This window comes from Glycine max, chromosome 9 (genome assembly GCF_000004515.6).
Source record: "Glycine max cultivar Williams 82 chromosome 9, Glycine_max_v4.0, whole genome shotgun sequence".
Classification (NCBI taxonomy): domain Eukaryota; kingdom Viridiplantae; phylum Streptophyta; class Magnoliopsida; order Fabales; family Fabaceae; genus Glycine; species Glycine max.
In genome coordinates, this window is record NC_038245.2 from 10,013,631 (window position 1) to 10,034,736 (window position 21,106).

The 21,106-nt window shown below is 37.4% G+C and overlaps 1 protein-coding gene across 1 annotated transcript in view; it reads right to left on the reverse strand.

Annotated features, from left to right (window-relative positions):
• LOC100777704 (vacuolar protein sorting-associated protein 54, chloroplastic) overlaps positions 1 to 21,106 on the reverse strand; it is a 58,902-nt gene that overhangs the window by 13,129 nt on the left and 24,667 nt on the right. Inside the window, exons 8-16 of the mRNA XM_003533782.4 lie at positions 14,601 to 14,857; positions 12,907 to 13,078; positions 12,734 to 12,817; positions 12,225 to 12,646; positions 11,791 to 11,944; positions 5,606 to 5,687; positions 5,391 to 5,470; positions 3,839 to 4,000; positions 3,190 to 3,257 (exon numbers count right to left, since the gene is read on the reverse strand). Of these exons, the coding sequence (XP_003533830.1) occupies positions 3,190 to 3,257; positions 3,839 to 4,000; positions 5,391 to 5,470; positions 5,606 to 5,687; positions 11,791 to 11,944; positions 12,225 to 12,646; positions 12,734 to 12,817; positions 12,907 to 13,078; positions 14,601 to 14,857 (1,481 nt within the window). The remainder of the gene's footprint in view (positions 1 to 3,189; positions 3,258 to 3,838; positions 4,001 to 5,390; positions 5,471 to 5,605; positions 5,688 to 11,790; positions 11,945 to 12,224; positions 12,647 to 12,733; positions 12,818 to 12,906; positions 13,079 to 14,600; positions 14,858 to 21,106) is intronic.

The window sequence follows — 21,106 nt, forward strand, 5'->3', positions numbered from 1 at the left end:
ATTATAAAGATGTTTATTTCTGATGAATGGATCTTAAACAAGTTATCTAAGGAGCCTAAGGGGAAAGAAGCTGCAAAGGTAGTGCTCATGCCTTCTTTTGGAATAGTGTGGTTTACACTCTTAAAGTCATGGCTCCACTTGTCACAGTGCTTCGTCTTATGGGTGATGAAAGGAAACCAGCCATGGGCTATATTTATGAAGCAATGGACAAGACAAAAGCAACAATTATCAAGTCTTTCAACAACAACGAAAGCAAGTACAAAGATGTGTTTGCAATCATTGATAAAAGATGAAATTGTCAGCTTCATAGGCCATTGCATGCAGCTGCCCACTTCTTAAATCCAGAGTTCTTTTATGACAACATCGATTTGGAGTTTGATTTTGAGGTCACCAATGGATTGTTTGATTGCATTAAGAAGTTGGTTCTACAATTTGATGTGCAACAGAAAATTCTAACCGAGTTGCATCTTTACAAGTTTGGTGCTGAACACTTTGGTTCTGAGTTTGCAATGGCTCAAAGGAAAATCCATTCTCCTAGTAAGAAACTTTTATCAAATGACAAATACTATACTATTTTTTTTTTACGTATTAATGTTACAATTCAGAATTCTAAGTTATGCTCTTGGTTGGTATTATAGCATATTGGTGACGAATGTTTGGGTCACAAACTCCAAATTTGCAAAAGCTAGCTATTAAAATTGAGTTTGACTTGCAATGCTTCAGGATGTGAAAGAAATTGGAATGTATTTGAGTAAGTAATTGTGACAAAACTCTAACTATGCTTTTTATTTAATTTTGATGGTCAAGTTTTATTTGGAGTGTATTTGAGATTGAGATCAAGATTTATTTGTTATGTTGTAGATTCATTTCAAAAAAAGAAATAGGCTTGAGCACAAGAAGTTGCATGATTTGGTGTTTGTCAAATACAACCAATAATTGAAGCAAAAATATAATGCAAGAGAAGAAATTGATCCAATTTCTCGTAACGATATTGATGTGTGCAATGAATGGCTCGTGGGAGAGATGGATGAAGATGATGATAATGATGTTGGAAATGATTTGGTATTTGAAGATGATGATGCACTAAATTGGACAACTGTGTATGAGGCTTCGGGGGTTGGAGAGCGTAGGATGTATACTAGGAGGAAAAAAAGGGAAAGAAAGCAACCAACAAGTGCTGGTATTACTCCTACTGCTGCTGCTGCCCACACATCTAAAAAACAGGCAATGATTGTTGGATCTTCATCAAGGAAGCAAAAAGCAGTCCAAGAAAATGATGAGGATCTAGAGTTTGAGGATATTGAACTTGAATCTGAAGAAGAAGAAGAAATCATGATTAATTTTGAGGCGTCTGATGGAGAAGAGGGAGAGGGAGATGCTCCACTATCTTATGATAACAATGAAGAGGATTATGTTGGGATTGGAGATGATTAGAGCCTCAACCTTTACTTTGCACTTTGCATTATGCTTTTATCATTTTGTTATTTTGAACTCTTGAATGAGTTTATTTGGTATTGGTTATTGTGTGAACTCATGAAACTTTTTTAGTTTATTTGAATGCAATCCATTGTTTTATTAATATATATAGTGGGATAAGGCGTTGTTGTTGTTGTTGTTGTATATATATATATATATATATAAATTTGTCCGTCATTTGCCACTACACCATCCGCAATATTTTTATGGCGGATTTTTGGCTTTCCGCCATGAACCGCCATCTGCCATTAACAACATTGCTTGGGGCTGGAGATTAAGTATCTCCCTAACAAGTCTATTTTGATGTCTCAAAGCAAGTATGTTAGAGATCTACTTCATAAAACTCAAATGGCTGAGGCACACTCTATCTCTACTCCTATGGTTACAAACTGTAAATTGTCCAAACATGGAGCTGATTTATTTCATGATCCAACTCTCTATAGGTCAGTAGTGGGTGCCCTGCAGTATGCTACCCTTACTAGACCTGAGATTAGTTATGTTGTTAATAAGGTTTGTCAGTATATGGCTAATCCATTGGATTCTCATTGGGTTGTGGTCAAAAGGATATTAAGATATCTCAAGGGTACTATATTTCATGGTTTATTCCTTCAACCTGCTTCTGTTTCAAAACATATGGCACTCTATGCTTTCTATGATGCTGATTGGGCATCAGATATTGATGACAGACGTTCCACATCAAGAGCAGCTATCTTTCTTGGCTCAAACTTGATATCCTGGTGGTCCAGGAAGCAGAAAGTCATGGCATGGTCCAGCACTGAAGTTGAATATCGAAGCTTGGCCCAAACATTTACTGAATTAACCTGGATTTGAACCCTTCTAACAGAATTACATGTTTCTTTTCAAACTCCTGTGATGATCAAAGTGCAGTGTCCATAACTCACAATCCAGTGTTCCATAGTAGAACAAAGAATATGGAAATTGATGTCTTTTTTTGTAAGAGAACAAGTTTTGGCCAAACAACCCTCAGTTGTGCATCTTCCTACCTTAGATCAATGGGCAGATGTCTTAACCAAGCCGCTTTGCTCAACAAGATTTGAAGCACTAAGGGACAAACTCAATGTGAAGCATTTTTCTGTAGAAAAACCTTCCCCTTGAGTTTGTGGGGGGGGGGGTATTAGAATGAATGTATAAAAATAACTGATACAAACAGTTATTGCAGGACAGTTAGTATAAGCTAACTACTTCTCTTTCACTAACAGAATTCTGTTAGTTAGTTGTTAGTTAGTTTGTGATTAGCTTCAAGGTCTAGAGGTTTATAAATACCTCCTTTGTAACTGCATTAAAAACTAACTTTTTCAGTTGTTCTCTCAGTTCTCTAAATCTGATATTCTATTAAACTAACAACTAACAGAATTTTGTTCGTGAAAGAAAAGTAGTTAACTTATACTAACTGTCCTGCAATATCTGTTTTAACAGTTATTTTTATACATTCATTCTAATTCGTACACATCAATATATTAGAATTAAGAAAAAATTTTGCCCAACTAAATTCCAAAAGCACAATGGGGGTGGATTGTCCATGTCATTGTAATAGCTCTATGTGGGATCTTAATCTTAACCTAATATACCCATCATTTTAATAAAAATCCCAGCATATGAAACAACAGGTACAATGTTCAGTAATGTACTCTTGATTATGATCTTTCGTCGACATATAAGAATAAAGAAAGAGGAAATCTCTGTGATTCTTACCTGAAAATTGCTTGAACATCATCTTCATTCAAAGTTCGAGATAGAACACGTTGAAGGTATCCAACTTCCTAATAATAAATTCCAAAAATAAATAAGTTTCAATTATGAGACAGGTGGGGCATGAGAGTGAAACTAAAAAACGATAATTTCAAACCACCCCAAACCATTATCAGCATATATATAATGACTGGTCATAAATTTATTGTCACCTATAAGTGGTTAAGTTTTTTTTTTTTTCTGCAAAAATAATATTCTATTAATTGAGTACCAGTGGTACTAGAATTACAAACTACATGTCAGATTAGTCCCAAGACATTAGGTATTCTTGGTACCGAATTACAAACTATAAGTGGTTAAGTTATTAAATCAGTTTGACAAATAGTTAATTGCATATCTGTAAGGAATTCATCTCAAATTTGATATTGCAACAATCACTTCCTTATTTATGATAAACCCAGTGGAGTGACTCGTGAGCCACCATATTCTCTCCAAAAGGTTTCTTGTGCTCTTTGGCATATTCATATTTATGCTCTAAACTATAAGATAGAAAGATGCATATAAAAATCTCCTTCAATATTAAAATTCAAGCTAAAAGAAAAAGAAGTTGACAGACAGAACACCATCTAAGCATTTACACGTAATTATTTACCTTTGTAAGGGACCGAGCAAATTGACTAGGCTGAGGGTCAGCATCCTCAGGTCTATTCCAACTCTCAACAATTTGAGGCAAGCCACGTAAATGTACCAGTAATCTTTCTCGCATTATTTGAACTAATTTACTATGTATTTCATCTCTGTGGACTTTATAATCCTGGAATGGAAAAAATAGAACAATAAAGCAAACGTTAAAAAAGAATACATACTTAAAAGTTCTTAAAAATTTTCGGCAAACAAAATGAATAGTTTTTTTTAGTTTATACATATATAAGTATATTTTATTGGAGAAAAATTACAAAAAAAAAGGGACAAACAAATGGTATCCTCCTAAATTGAGAAACCAAAAAGAATCGAAAGTCAAGGTTTTATAAAGATGTTTGAACACTCAAGGAAGGATAAACCATATTCATTCTTGAAGTTCCACTTAAAATGCCTCCATCCCATGCAGTTATGGATTAAAAAAATGAATGCCATACGGGACAGAAAAGGAATTAATTATGGAAAATTTAAAATAAGAAAGTGAGCAACAACTTTTGGTACAAATTCACAGAAACTAAGAAGTCATCACAATTAAAAACAGACACTGTTGAATTTCGTAGATGACATCATGACAAAAAATAAAAGAATTTGAACATGAAGAAACCAGTGGGAAAATTAGGGAACCTTTGTTTTCAGCTTTCAAAAAATGCAGATTCACAGTATAACCTTGTTTAGAGTCAAGTATAGCATGCATTACAAGAGAGAAGACTTAAATATAGTGGTGTTGAACCAAATGTCTGTCAGACTCTATGTCCTCTCTATTACTGCTTCCCTTCCTTTCTAACAATATTTCTTTTTCCATTCAAATGAAAAAGGGAATCAGAGGAAGAGTAAAAAAAATGCTTTAACTGTGTTTGGTTTTCCATTGGAAAGTAATTGCATGCATTAGGAGAGAATTGTGTTGAGTCAAATGTCCCTCAGACTCTATTCCAATAAAAAAGCAAACACTACAATTTTTAGCTCCAAAAACACTCAAAAAGTTTTTTCTTTTTTTTCTTTTGCTTTCCATCTGATCATTATAATTTTTTCAAACATGCTTTTATTTAAGTAAAAAAGTTAAGTCTGATAAAGGCGGCAAAATCTTAACTATTGACCTCCAGATTCAACACTCACATATTGTTGCAATTGCAATTTTCAACTTGCAAATATTTGTGCAAGTCTTGTCCTCTCTATTACTGCTTCCCTTCCTCTATAACAATATTTCCTTTTCCATTCAAATGAAAAAGGGAATCAGAGGAAGAGTAATCAAATGGAAATCTCTTTCCACTTATTCAACTACAAGTAAATTTTCATCATACACGATGAATTGCTTACCAATGAATTTTCATCATACACGATGAATTGCTTACCAATGAATTTTCATCATCAATATGTAGGAAAAGAAAGAAACCATCATACTTCCCACAATCATTAAAAAAATGAATAAATGAACAAAACATCTGAATAAGTCTCCCTCTAACAAAAGAACAAAAGGAGTAAAGGTTAAATAACAATGAAGCAAATACCTGAGCAACCCGATCGATCTCAGAAAGCAATAGTGTTTTTCTAGTCTCAGGTACTTTAAGAAAAAGAATCTTCCGAATTTCTTATACCGGAAATGAAGAACAAAATTATAATTTAATTCATACAATTAAAAAAAATATAATAAATTCATGAAACAGATTAAAAATTTCCTTTCAGTACAACATTAAAAACTTCATTTAGGTGAGTGCATTTGTACCTGGAATAATAGCATGTACAAAACTAATGACTTGACTTGCCAACGCCAGGTGTTTAGACGTGATGGACTTCAAACCAGACACCTGCACAGAACATAGGTAGAATTAGAAGCCACTAGAATGAGAAAGCTCCAAGTAAATTGAAATGGGATCAAGATAGATCAGTAAACTAGGGGGGGAAAACCTAGTACAGGAGAAGTTTGGAAGCAAACAAAATTCTTGGCTATCTCTTCGCCTTCGATTTTGTTTTGGCACATATACAGCAATCAGTTAGATGAAATAAAATCCAAAATGAGAAAACCAAAAACTCTAAAACCCAGCATTTTCTTGCAGTTTTAGCTAGCTCCAACCAGTTCCTGGAGGGAGGGACCTTGATACAAGTATATGCTTGTACACAACGAACAAAAGATGAAGGTCATATATATTAGAGATAATGTACATTTGTATTTGTTATCTCGTTTTAATTTCATCTGGATTTCAAAAGTTAGTTACTGTATCTGTTATCCTGTTAGTTGCTAACTCAGCAATAAGTCATACAACCTTCCTGTTAGACACCGGAATGTCCATGGGAGGTGATGGAGTGTGTGTGGGAAGGGAGTGGGCTGATGAAAGCACCATTGTCAAGTAAGGAAAAAGCTATTCTACCATTACTCCTAATTCTACAACTAAAGGAGATAAAGATAACATTTATGTTTGTTCATTGGTTCTCTTCCATCATGATTACATAGTATATTAGAGAAATACTCAAAATCTCCTCTAACAGAATTATAACAAACTCCTTCTAGAATCTACCTAAATAAAATACTATTATCCATATTTATCTATTATTGTTAAAAGACAAATAAAGGATATCAATACTAACAATGGACCTAAGAGTGCACAACACTATTAATACTCTATTGGGCCGCATAATATTGTACTATTCGTAACAATACTATCCCCGTCGAAATCAACCTTGTCCTCAAGGTTGTAGAGGGACTTCAAACCATGGATTCAAGGTGGCTTCAAAAGTAGGATCCAGATCCATAGCATGAAAAAGGGGTACCAAAAGTAATTGGAGTGCAAATTTAAAAGGCATAAAGTCTGAGAGTAAAATGGGCTTGGAAATTATTGTGGGCTATATGAAACTTGAACTTTGATTATGTGAAGAATGAAGTGTGCAAATGGTTGATAAGGAAGGGCTTTTTTTTAAAGGAGCAGCAGAGATGAAAAGGCACTTGCAAGTGCAACGTGCTACCAATGTGGGGTCAAAAGACATGAGAAAATGGGTATTGAAAAGTGAATGGTGTAGATGGGGGCTTTGGAAATTGGTGTGGAGTTACAAGGAGCCGTTTGATTAAAGTGAGTGAGGGCATTAGGGAGTTTGGTCTCTGTTTATAAGAGAGTAGTATTTTACTCCCTAAGTGTTTTTTACTTAGTTTCTGTATGTCTTGTAATCAAAGGTTAGTTAACTGTTTCTCATAGTTAACTTACTCAAGTTAGGTTAGTTTTTTGTTAGACGGTTGTAAGTTCAACTTTCAACAGCTTTATCATTCTGTTATGCAACTGCCTATATGTATTGCTTCATTCCCCAATCTATGGTTGGGTTGAATCTTCATCAATACAGAAACACTTTCCTTTCTCTCTCTCTTTCTCTTTTCTCCCTAAATCTCTTTATGGTATAAAAGAGCTAGGTTAGATCCTTGCTTCTGAAAATGGCTTCTGCAAACAACAATTCTTCTCCGTCACCACCTATGCCGCCTGTTTCGACACCGGCACTGTGCTCCCCTGCCTTGTTCTCGCATGATGTAACGGCGAAACTCATGGATTCCAATTACCTTTTATGGTGTTCTCAGGTTCAACCTGTAATCATCGGCCATGGTCTTCTCGATTACATTCTCACTCTGCAGATTCCGCATAAATTTCTCATCGTTTAAGATCACGAGAACAACATCGTTAGTGCTGCCTATCGTTTCTGGGAGCAAGAGGATCAATTTTTCCTCTCTTGGCTTCAATCGACTATTTCAGAAGCAGTTCTTCCTTGCATCATCAATTGCGCAACCTCGTGGCATCTGTGGGATCAATTGCATGAGCACTTTCAATCCATTGCAAGTGCAAAGAAGAAGCAATCACATAGTGATTTTCTAAGTTTGGACGATGTCACTTCCATGCCACTGGCTGAGGAATCTAGCATTGAAAAGTCTCGCAAGAAGAATTTGGGCTCATTGAATCTTGTCGAGGGTTCGAATTCCAATTCTACTTCTGAAGCTCAAGTTCATCTAACTCAGGGTAACACACACTCCTCCTCAAACTATGATTTTGTGTCTGAGGGAGGGGTGATGGTGGCCATTCGTACGGTCGAGGTGGAGCTCGTGGGAGAGGGCGTGGCAGAGCATGGCAGATTTGCTCATGTTCAGTGTTAGATTTGTCGCAAATTTGGGCACAAAGCCTCTCATTGCTGGTACAAAAATGATGCAAGCTACTCCTCCAAGCCCTCTTAACCAATTCCCAAACCAATTACCAATCCAATTACCCTAAACAAAATCCCAATTCACCCTATCCTTACTCACCTTATCCCTTTTACCCATACTTCCCTTTCATGCCACCATTTGGCTTCCCATCTCCACCGCAAGATCACTCTCCTAAACCCAATTGTAACTCACCTCCTCAAGTCAATGTAGCCAATGCTTCTAACACCTCATCAAACAGCTGGTATCCAGATTCTGGAGCATCTCACCATGTCTCCCAAAAATATTCAGCAAGTCACTCCTTTTGAGGGTCCAGACCAAATTACCATAGGTAATGGTCAAGGGCTTCCTATTGATTCCTCAAATTATTCAAAATTTGCTTCCCCTCTTAATCCCAATGTTATGAAAAAAATAAAACATGAAATTGGGATTGGAAGATTGAGTGGGGTTCAATGGGGTTAACGTGGCAAATGGTGATTGAAGGATTGGGTTGGCACGGACTATGCTTGAAGGCAACAGCTGAGATTCAGAGCAAGTGAAATGTAGGAAAGCAAAGTACGGAGATGGTGTTGTGTGGGAAGAGGGGCACCACGTGGACACTGGAGAAGCTGGACGACTCTTGTTTGGAGAGGTGTTGCAGAAGGCTTATCCCTGTGACGACGGCGAATGTGACCCTGACAATGGCAGGTGCTCTTACGCGCACGGTAAGGATTCAGAGTCATGCGAGGCTGTCCGTGATTCTAGCGGATGTGAAAGAGATCTGGTTGACGCCGTTGGAAAGATTTTGAAGGACAAGCAATACCGTGGGCGGTTTTTGGGACAACTCCAAAGATGGGATCGCAGAGCACATCGTAGAGGTGGAGACAATTTACCACGATGGGTACGACAGTGTCTAAATTCCTCCGACAAAACCGTTTGTGCTGCAAATTGTTTTGTCACTAGAGTGGTCACCTCTGGCGAAATCTGTTTCGATTGTGGCCACGACTTCATCGGAGTGAGTTTTGCCTCCAACTTCTTCTCTGGAGACATTGTCGACATGGATTCTGTGCTTTGTTGCACCATCATTGCCGTTGCCATTGCGGAAGCCATAGGTGACCTTCGAGATTCGTCTATTGGGGGTGACTTCATGGTCTCTGCAGGTTGCAGATCTGTGTGGTTGACGCGGAAGTGAAGCGGGGTGATTTGGGAGATGATGGAGTGATTGTGAGAGCCAATAACCAGTCAAGGATGACGTCGAGCTTAATAGCCAACTCCTGATTCTTGGTGGTCATGGTGGATAGATTCTAGGTGAGGTGGAGACTCGCATCTTCTAGATGCTCTATGGCTGACTTACGGGAATTGTGACCAGCCATGGAAGGAGGCAGGGCATACAACAGTGATTGGGGTGGCCACTGGTAAACGGTAATGGGAGGCAGGTCAGACCAATTGTTAGACACTAGAATGTCCATGGGAGGTGGTGGAGTGCATGTGGGAAGGGAGTGGGCAGATGAAATCACCATTGTCAAAGTAAGGAAAAAGCTATTCTACCATTACTCATAATTCTACAACTAAAAGAGATAAAGATAACATTTCTGATTGTTCATTGATTCTCTTTCATAATTACATAGTACATATAGAGAAATACTCACAATCTCCTATAACAGAATTATAACAAACTCCTTCTAAAATCTACCTAAATGAATACTATTATCTATATTTATCTATTATTGTTAAATGACAAATAAAGGATATTAATACTAGCAATGGACCTAAGAGTGCACAACACTTTTAATACTCTAGTAGGCCACATAATAGTGTATTATTTGTAACAATTCCTATACAAGGTTTCATGATTCTCTCTTCCACAACCACCCTGAGTTTGAGAGGGGAATATTAGAGATAATGTACATTTGTATTTGTAATCTCATTGTAATTTCATTTGCATTTTAATTAGTGTATCAGTTATTCAGTCAGTTGCAAACTCAGCAATGAGTCATACAACCTTCCCCTTTTTTTTTATCCGCAAAAATATATTATATATTAGATTAAAATCAGTACAAGTCGTACTTTGATATTTACAATCACCAATGAGGTCTCCCATGTGGAGGTTTGGTTCCCTAATACAGAACTAATGGTGATGGATTAAAGAACCAAAACTCTAGGTGTAAATTTACATTGGTGATCCCTATATGTGGAACTATTTTCCACTAATGACCCTTCTAGGTTTCACAATAGTGACCCTTCTAATGACAATTTTCACATTTAAGTTTCTCTCTCCTTTCTATGTTTCTTTGATTTCAATTAATAGAAATGAGTATGTTTCATCAGATAATTAATTCAGTATTTCAAAATGGACAATAAATGCAATAAAAGTGAAACACTAGGAAGGTCATTTAAGATGGTTTAGGAGGAATGCTTTGAGGAGTTATGGAAGATAAAGGTCCCAAGTAAAATAGCTGTATTTGCATGGAGATTATTTAAGGACAGGTTACCAACAAAGAAAAACCTGCAGAGGAGGCAAATTCAGATTGTGGACTCGCTGTGCCCTTTTTGCAAAAGGGTGGAGGAGGACGCATCCCATTTATTCATCCATTGCATTAATTCAACCTATTTGGTGGGATTCTATGTCTTGGATGAATATAAAAGGTGCTCTTCCTCTAAAACCAAAACATCATTTCCTTCAACATTCGTTTATTCAGATTGGTGGCATACGGGTCAAGAGATGGCAGGGATGGTGGCTTGCTGTAAACTGGTCTATATGGCAGATGCGGAACAAAATACTTTTTTCCAATGAAACTTTCAACGGCAACAAATTGTTTGAAGATGCTGTGTTTCTACTATGGACCTGGATTAAAAGTGTGGAGAAAGACTTTTCAATCCACTTTAACCATTGGTCAAGTAACCTTAGACAAAGTTTCTTACAGTAGCAGGGGGTAGCATAATTAGGATTTCCAGCAGATGTATATTTCATCTTGAGTCATAATATGGTTCCTTTTCAGACTTGTTTGTCTGTACACGGAACCATTTTTATGGCTTCTCTTCTTTTGTACTGAGTACCTCTGGTACTTCTCATATTCATATAAATATATACATATCTATTTTTGCTGATCAAAAAAAAAAAAAAGATGGTTTAGGCATGTAAAATGACAAACTATAGTATGAAACGTGGCATCATAACAGCCACCCTTTTGTGGAGGGGTGTAGGCCAATAGGGAGACCACATAAGATATGGTATAAGGCTAGAAAGATTTGGAAATTAGAATTACAATAAGTTTCAAGAATTTTGATATGACATCGAGTACAATGGTGCTAGAATCCATGTAGGTGACAGTATTCAGTGAGAATAAAGATGGGTTAGTTTTGTTGACCTTCGTAGTTATGTGCTTGTCTGTACAATGTATAATCTATAACAAGATATTTAAAATAATTATAAGACCTGGCTAAAAGACCGGTGATGCTCTATGGTACTGAATATTGAGAAATGAGGTGCCAGCAAGAGCAAAAATTAAGTGCACAAGAAATGGAAATGTTGAGGCGGATGAACAAGGATATGATAGAGGCTTCAGCAAAGCAAAAAATGTTAATCAAATGGAAGAACGTTCAATTAAAAGATGTATAGGAAGAACTCAAAGCTTAAACCATTAAAGACATTGCTCTATATATATAGGTCGAGGATCAATTGGTACATGCAGGACTTGACATGTATATATGCACATATATCTAAAATGCACTAACGGTTTTGAGAACAATACTAGCAGTACCTGCATAGCACCAGCCCCAAGCACAAGTTGGCATGTTCTTGTGTTGAAAAACTTCAAGATTTCTACTACACGGTGAACAACTTCTGAAGATAGTGTTGGCAAAAGGTTGTTCATATCAATGTACTCCGACAACATCTTCAGCAATATTAAGCCACTAGAAGCAAACATGACAAAACAAAGCTACTTTAAATGTATGCACAAGATGGCAACCCAAACAAAAATAGGATCAAATAAAATCATAAAAAAACAATTGAACTTCACAAATAGGCAACTTCAAATTAAGACTAACAGAAAACAATATATTGTAATATTATAATCAAATATTCCAACCATACCCACAGAGACAGACAGAGAGAACACTGAAAAAAGAAAACAAAAGGAACAGAGGTGCAACTACTTGGGAAAAAAACAGAAGTTGAATCCAGTTAACTAACCAGTTTACCATGTGATAACCAACACCTTTGTAATAAAGAGCCTGAGATGTAGATTTTTTATGGTCTTTCTCAGTATTGTTACTATGTGCTGATGAAATCCTACCATGAGCTTTATTTGGTTCCGTTGAATCAACCGGGGACTTGGATCTATCTGATGTTTCATTATTCAAAGATGCTTCAATGGAATTAGACCGCATAATTTGCTGTTCAGCAGTTGACTCTGAACTGTCTGCCATCGGCAGAACATCATTATTAGTCACCACACCATTGTAACTGGTAGAAATATCATCCTCGATTTCATTAAGGTTCTCAGAAGCCAAATTATCAGATGTAAAAAGCAAATTAATGATGGATTGAAATTCATCAGGAACATCTATCTCCACCCAGGTTTCCTGGTCAAGCACTGCCTTAATCTTTGACATCTACATCCAAAAGCATCCATTAACAATTATGTACAAAGATTTCATGATGATGAATGCCATACAAAAGGACAAAAATTAAAAACTAACCCGAGATTCATGCTGAAAATCAACAAAAGCCTTGGCCTGTGATTGCAGTGTCCCACGGATGCTGTATCCCAATCTCCCACCAATCTGTTAACATAAGCATGGGAATTAAATCATGGAACAAAAACCATATAATTTGTATTCGTTAAGTTTTAAATCAATATGAAAATATATACTTTTTCTGTAGCAGTAATGAACTCCTGGGTAATGTTGTATATGGTTAGAAACTCCTGCAATTTCAACCTAGGATGAAGAATTGCACGGACCCCAAGAAGCTTTGCCCATCTTCCATGAGCAGCATCACATGCTGCAAAGACAGCTTCTGCGTTTTCTCGCAATATATCAGCTCTGTTTAGAACCAGATTGTTTGAGAATATCAAACAAATGGGAAAACAACTGAAACACAAAAGTTATAGAAGAAAACAAACAAGATCTGAAATGTATTCTCTCTTCTTTTTTATCTGGAAGTTTTACAAGTAGTCAGTGAATTAAAATGAAGTCCCCATCACCCTCATTCTTAAAGAGAGGAAACCCGAAAGTGCCATTTGTTATCATATTCAGTACTTGACTCCTGACAGCCTCTACGACAACACAATAACAACTGAAGGGTCTAATAAACATGCATACTGATTTAACATCATTGAGGTGATAAGAGCTATTAATCTTGCATGACAAAACAAGTTACTCCATATTTAATGTATCAATGAATTGACAATGTCCTCCTACTTATTAAAAAAAATAAGATTTATTATCTTTTTAGTCCCTAGACATTTTAGCTTTTAGGATTTCTGATTTTAGTTTCAGAACTTCTTATTTCTGTTTTTAGTTAAACTTTTTTTCTCTTACTTTTAGTCCTCCTAAGGAACTCAAACTAAGGACGGGAAAAAGTTAAGGGACCAAAAGTAAGGACGAAAAAAAATTAAGGGACTAAAAACAGATAAAAAAAAAAAGTTCAAGGACTCGAAATTCTAAAAATTTTAAGGAAGCTTGTAACTTTCGCAAGTGAATAACAGGAGTGAACATTCTAAAAATTGTCATCTACAATCTTTCATATGAAACTGAAAATGTACAATAAGAAATTAATAAACTATAGTTTTAGTCAATCTGGGAAAGAGATTCTTCATATAATGATGCACTCATGCTATAGCCACAAGTAATAACCACTCAAGTCTTAAGGAAAACCAAAGTAGAGGCTAATATTAATATTGCAGCACAAATATTTTTTTTCTTTCAATTTTCCCTCTCATTTTCCCCCATTTCATATTTGGTAGCAATGTAGCATATTTTCAAATGACAGGATAGAAACTTTTAAGAGATAAAACCATGTATATGTGTTCACTTTATTAAAATGCATCCCTACATAATGGACTCTAGAAAGGAATTGCTCACATCTTCTCAGAGCTTCACCATATCATATCACATGTCACCATTCAATGAATAATCAAACTTAAAGGGGGAAATTACTACCAAAAAAAAAACTTTTAACGGGAAAAACGAAATTCCTTGCAAGAAAAAAAGAAAAAAAATATTGAGATAACAGCACCATTGTGCATCAATTCTAGAAATCTTCACTATATAATTCCACTCATTCAAATATAGTTAAAAAAATTACAAATACAATCCAGGAGGCACACGACAACAATGTCTCTCAATACTTATATTTCCAAACTGAATTATAAAGTTTGGAAGCTTCTGAACTTCATAATAGCAGTTATCGTTTTACAACGACAGGAAAAGAAAATTTGAAAGAAAAAATTAGCTCTAATCACAAATTACTTGCCTTCTCAATTTAAACACCAAAAAGAATCTGGAAAAAAAAACATTACAGTTTCCACTACAAGTAAATTAGAAACAAGAGCCTAGATTTAACCTGAAATTTTTTGACATGTTTGAGGAGCTCACAGAATCAATTGCTTTTCCCTGAAATGAAGAACCCTTGGCAATACTTCTTTGTGGTGAATATGGCAAAAATGTAGTACCATGAGACTCGCTTTCTTGGGATGTTTCTGCAGCTACAGCACCATGAACAATTGCCGCCACAACTGAATCGGTAGCATAATGACCATCACGGTTGCTTAAAATCCATTCAATCGTCTTTTTCACTTCAGCAGCCCGCACTAAATGTGCCTGCAATCACTAAAAGGAAAAAAATCTTATTACATCACTCTTAAAACAACTAAGTTGAAAAACAATGTATAACTGAATTTCAGTAACCTATATCATGCTTCTATAGTGCACTGTTGATAACTATGTCCATGCATAGCACAGCTAGCTTGATTTCAACCTCTTCGATCTCTGCCCAGTTTATTCATATTTCGTACAGATCTCTATTTTGTTAGTGTTCTTCCTTCACACTTTGGTTTTGTTGGAGACCAAAATGGATGTTGGAAATCATCAAGGGAGATCTCAGGCTAAATAATTTTCCGAAACTTTGGTTTCTAACCATGCCAAATGACATCATCTGATCCATGTAGCCGACCTTACCTAGTGGGATAAGGCTTTGTTGTTGTTGTTGTTCTTTCTTCACACTTCACAGCCACTATTTTGCCTCTCTTTTATTTCCTACTCCTTTGTCTCTGTTCACATATCTAAGTGTTCTGATTTTTCTAATAATTTCATCCTTTTACTTCACTATTCTGTTCTCGTACTCTTAGCAGTCTTTTCCCCCTTTTTTGAGTTATACAAGACATGTAAGATGGGGTAACTACTAGCATGAAAACTCCAACAGGCAAGACTAAGGACTTATTTTTTTGGAAGGCAAAAATATATATTATTGATATGAATCATAGCAGTACCAGAGGTACTGTTGAAGTATACATGGATACAAGACACTTAGTGTGTCGCCTTCCAACATAAATAACTACCCAACAGTAATCCCACTACATAGGATAAATATATCCCAGCCCACTACAAGGATAAATATACGCAGCCCATATTAACTAAAATATTCCACCAGGTTAGAAGACCATTGATTGAAAGAAATACTAAAGTTTTTCTCTCTGGTCTGTAGCCAAGACCATATGAGGAATAAGGCATCATCCATCACTTTAGAAGGTTGAAAGTGATTGCCCTCGAATACCAATTGGTTCCTATGCTGCCATATAGAGCTAGTCAATGCTACCCACCATCCATATCGATGAGATTGGTTGTGCCCTGCAAAAAAGCCCTCACAAATTGAGCAAAATGAGATGCTGGAGAAGGTGTAAAGGGGCCAACCATCTAGTTCCATGTCATGGATTCCCACCAAAGCCCTGTGGTCATTTTACAATTGAAGAACAAGTGATCCACCTCCTCTTGAGCATTCCCACATAGAGGGCATGAATTATCCTGAATCAGCACATTTTTTCTAAGAAGATTTCCTCTAGTGGGTAATCTATTTAAAATAAGTCTCCAAGAGAAAATCGCAGCCCTTGGGGGTATATTCAACTTCCAAATAGTCTTTAAGATGTTAGCCTCTGGAGGTTGATTGTTGGTCATCAATAGTCTGTAGGCTGACTTAGTAGAATATATACCACTAGGATCAGCTTTCCAGACCCTAATATCCTGCATATGAGGCTGAATTTGTATAGCATTAATTGCTTCCATAAATTCCACAGCTATATGTTGCTCATAGTCAAATAGATTCCTTCTCCACTTTAAGTCCCAACACCAATTGCCTTGAAGGAAATTTCCCATGTTGGAGATGGTGCTATTTTGCTGATCACTAATCAGGAACAACTGATTATATTGCTGTTCAAGTTTATAATCTTCCCCCAACCATTTATCTTTCCAGAATTTAATTTTTTCCCCTCCCCCTACCTTCCATACCATCTGCTGATGAATAATACTGAACTCAGGCTGTTGAAATAGCTTTCGGAGGTCCTTCCACCATTGAGAATGCCAAGCTTTATCCCTGCCATTACTGAGATCTGACCAGCCTCCGTATTTTGACATTAAGACTTATAAGGGTAGATTTACATTAGGCCTCATCCTTGAGTCTTTACATGTTTAATCTAGTATTCTAGTCTATGATGTGCTTTTTTTTTTTTTTTGCACTGCAAAAATATGATTGTATTAATATAAACTTCAGTACTAGATGTACTGAAGAGGTGAGAATTACAAAGGCAGAATCTGCCAAACCTAGCTACAAAAAGAATCACATAAGATAACAGCCCTATCCTCGCACACCCCTAGGACATTTCTGCCTTCAGCCTAGCAGACCATTGGTTAAAATGGATATGGGAACTTTTCTCCATGCCATTTAACCAAGACCAAGTGTGAAATAAAGCTTCGTCCATGACTTTTTCAGAGCAGAAATTCTGGTTGTTAAAAACCATAGAGTTTCTATGCTTCCAAATAGTCATGGATAGAGCTACCCATAGGACTTGCCATCTATAATCCACTGAACTTTTTCCACTCCACAGGGAGAATTGCTTAAAATGATCTCTAGGCTCGGTGGAAAAAGGACCCACTCTATTGACCCAACTCATAGTCTCCCACCAAAGAATCCTAGTTTTTATACATGAGTACATGATATGACCAACTGTTTCCTCCTCCTCATCGCACAGCGGGCAGTTATAGGAAGGCAGCTCCACATGTCTCCGCCTTAAGTTAACCTTGGTAGGGATTCGGTTCTTGAATATTCTCCAAGAAAAAGCACTTGCTCTAGGTGGAATTTTGAGATTCCAGATTGCCTTGAAGTCACTATCTTCAGTAACCTGGCTGTCACCATCCTTCAAGAAGCTATAAGCTGCCTTTGTGGAATAGGGTCCACCAGAATCAAGCCCCCATAGCAGAAGGTCCCTGCTTGCAGGTTGAATTTGAAACTCAGCAATGTCTGCCATAAAGGCTGCTGCCGTATCAACTTCGTGGTCAAATAGGTTTCTCCTCCATTGAAGCTTCCACTCCCATCTGTTATCCACTAAGATACCCATTGAATTGATTAAATGGTTCTGCTGAGTACTAACTTTGTACAAGCTTAGGTATTTATCTTTTAGGCTTAAGTCACCCTCCCTCCATTTATCTTTCCAAAACTTGAGTCTTGACCCATCACCCACCTTCCATCTCAAATTGTTAATGAGGCTGTTGCTGTGATGTTGGTGAAAAACAGACCTCAAGTCCTTCCACCATTGAGAGAAATGAGCACTGTCCCTACCAGAAAATAGGGTATTCCACCCTCCATATTTAGATAGCAAGACACTAGCCCAGAGCTGATTATGGTTGTTTGCCAATTCCCAGCCCCATTTACCAAGCAAGGCTTCATTGAACTCGGAAAGATCTTTAATCCCTAGCCCTCCTTTGCTCTTGGGAAGACACACAGTGTCCCAATTTACCCATGCAATCCTGGCTGCCTCAACACCCCCTCCCCATAGAAAATTCCTCTGGATAGATACTGCCTTGTGGACCACTTTTTTGGGAATTTTAAAGAAAGACAAAAGATAAATAGGCAGGGCTGTTAGGGCAGAATTAATAAGGGATATCCTGCCCCCCATAGATAAGCATCTCTGCTTCCACTTTGCCAATTTAGATTCAAACTTGCTAATAAGAGGCTGCCAAACATTCCAGCTTTTAGAGGACGAACCCACTGGAATTCCAAGATAAGAAAAAGGAAAACCCAACTGGCCACAGTTAAGGTAATTAGCTGCTTCCCTACACCAAATCATAGATTTACCTAAGCACCCAAATTTGCTTTTAGCATAATTGATCTTGAGCCCTGAAGCCAGCTCAAAAATTCAGAGGATAGACTTCATAACTCTAACATTGGTTGTAGTCGCAGCTCCAAAAAACAAGGTATCATCTGCATATTGCAGTATGTTGATCTCTTCCTTTTGCCTCCCTATTTGATAACTGCTGAAAATGTTTTTAGAAACAGCTGTCCTCATCAAACCAGTAAGGCCCTCAGCTACTATGTCAAAGAGGAAAGGTGCAAGGGGGTCTCCTTGCCTTAGCCCCCTCTTAGGCACAAACTCTCTAGTAGGGCTACCATTGATCAAGATTGATATAGTTGCACTAGACAAGCACCCATAGATCCACTTTCTCCATCTATCACAAAATCCCATCCTCATCATCATGTAGTTTAGAAATCCCCAAGATACCGAGTCATAGGCTTTTTCAAAATCAACTTTGAAAATCATGCAAGGGTTATTTTTGCATTTGGCTTCAGCTAAGACTTCATTAGCAATCATCACACTATGGAGAATATGCCTTCCTTTGAGAAAGGCAGTTTGCCTTTCATCAATAATGTGAGGCAAAACAAGGGCCAGTCTATTAGCAAGGACCTTAGATACTATTTTATAAACGCACCCTATAAGAGAGATGGGTCGATAATCATTAAGAGATTGTGGGTTATTGGTCTTGGGGATAAGGGCTATGAAGGATGCATTGCTTCCTTTGGGGAATGTGTCATTTATGAAGAACTCATCCATAAACCTGATAAAATCAGGTTTTAAAATATCCCAAAACTGTTTAATAAAGTTGAAGTTTAACCCATCCGGGCCTGGGCTTTTATCACCATCACAAGCCCAAACTGCAGACTTGATTTCCCCTTCCAAGAATCTAGCAACAAGGCTTTCCCTCTGCCCTTGATCAAGAGAAGTAAACTGAATCCCATCCAGAGTTGGTCTGCACTGATTCTGTTCTGAGAATCTTTCTTTGAAGTGCTGAAAAATTGCAGACTTGACATTATTAGGCTCGTGAATCCACCCCCCACCAATGCACAGGCCTTGAAAAGCATTTACCCTCCTTCTACGATTGATGATTCTGTGGAAATAGGATGAGTTTCTATCCCCTTCTCTTATCCACTTCACTCTGGCTTTTTGCCTAAGCATGGATTCATAGGCAAGAGCTGCACTCCACAGCTGTTCCTGCAAGGATTTCTTAAGCTGAACTTCATCTTCGGTTATTGTTGAAGCATTATTACCTGCCTCCATGTCATTTAGCTGCTTTTTAAGATCGTTTATCTTTCTAACAGTGACTGACCCATTCTGCGAACTCCATTGTCTTATACATTGCTTGAGGAGCTTTAATTTCTGCTTAAGAACATAGCCACCCCAGCCACTAGGGTGATAATTTCCCCAGCTGTGAACCACCATATTCTGAAAACCTTTGTCCTTCAACCACCAGTCCATGACCTTGAGAGGTTTGGGCCCCCAATCCATGATTCTGGACTTCAAAAGGATGGGACAATGGTCAGAGAAGTCTCTATCCAACACAAACTGTGTAGTATCTGGCCAAAGTGATAACCGTTCATCTGAAAGAAGGAACCTATCCAGTTTGCTCATAATTGTTCCATTGGGTCTACACCAAGTGAAGCATCTCCCAACAGACCTAACCTCCTCAACATCCATGTCAGTTATCCACGAATTAAACTCAAAGATATTAATGGAGCTCCCCACAGATTGGGATGAGCTCAATCTCTCTTGTTGGTGTCTTATAGAATTAAAATCACCCAATAAGCACCATGGGCCATCATGATAAAGAGCTTTAAGATGTTTAAGCTCTTCCCATTGATCTCTTCTTCCTTGAAGATCACAGGGGGCATAGACATTGGTGATATACACCTTCTTATTGTCTTTAGTCCATGTACCTTCCAGCAAAATGAATCCTCTGCCTACTACCCTTCTATCCACCATAAAAGCTTCATTATTCCAGATACAAAGAAGTCCTCCTGCTGCATTATTAGAAGGAGAAAACTCCCATGAAACATTATCGTCCCCCCAAAGATATTGGCATAATTTCTTATCAATAGCCTCCTTTTTGGTTTCCTGGATACAAAGAATATCGACATTATGAGCCAAGGTTAGCTTCCTAATAGCTGACCTTTTGACCCCACTTCCCAAGCCTCTAGAGTTGAATGACAGAATATTCATGGCTCTATGGACTTCATACCCATCACTCCTGCTGATGTAGAGGTTATTCTACTATTAAAATCTGCAGAGGCATTGTTGTCTTCAGTAGTGGTGATCTCAACAAAGGACACTCCCAGGTTCCTAATGATCTCTCTATGCAGTGTCTCGTCATTGTCGAAAAAGCCCTTGTTGAAGCTACTGCTGGATACAGGGCTATGTGCCAAGCAAGCCTTCTCTGGGCTCATTTCTTTTGATTCTGGAAAATGAGTGTGACTTCCAAATTCATGTGTGTCCCTCTTCCGTAATTCAGCCTCAGCCCCATGCTCATCTGGGTTATTATTTTTTTTTTGCACAGCAAAAATCATATATTGTATATAAAGATCAGTACTAGGTGTACTGAAAATAGAGATATGAATACAAGGCATAAAAAGCCTAAACCCCACTATAGAGAATCAGTAGATAGGACATAATACAAAGCAAACCCATCCCCTTTAAGAAAAAGCCTCCTTCGGATTAGTTGACCAGAAATTAAAATGCGAATGGAAACCCT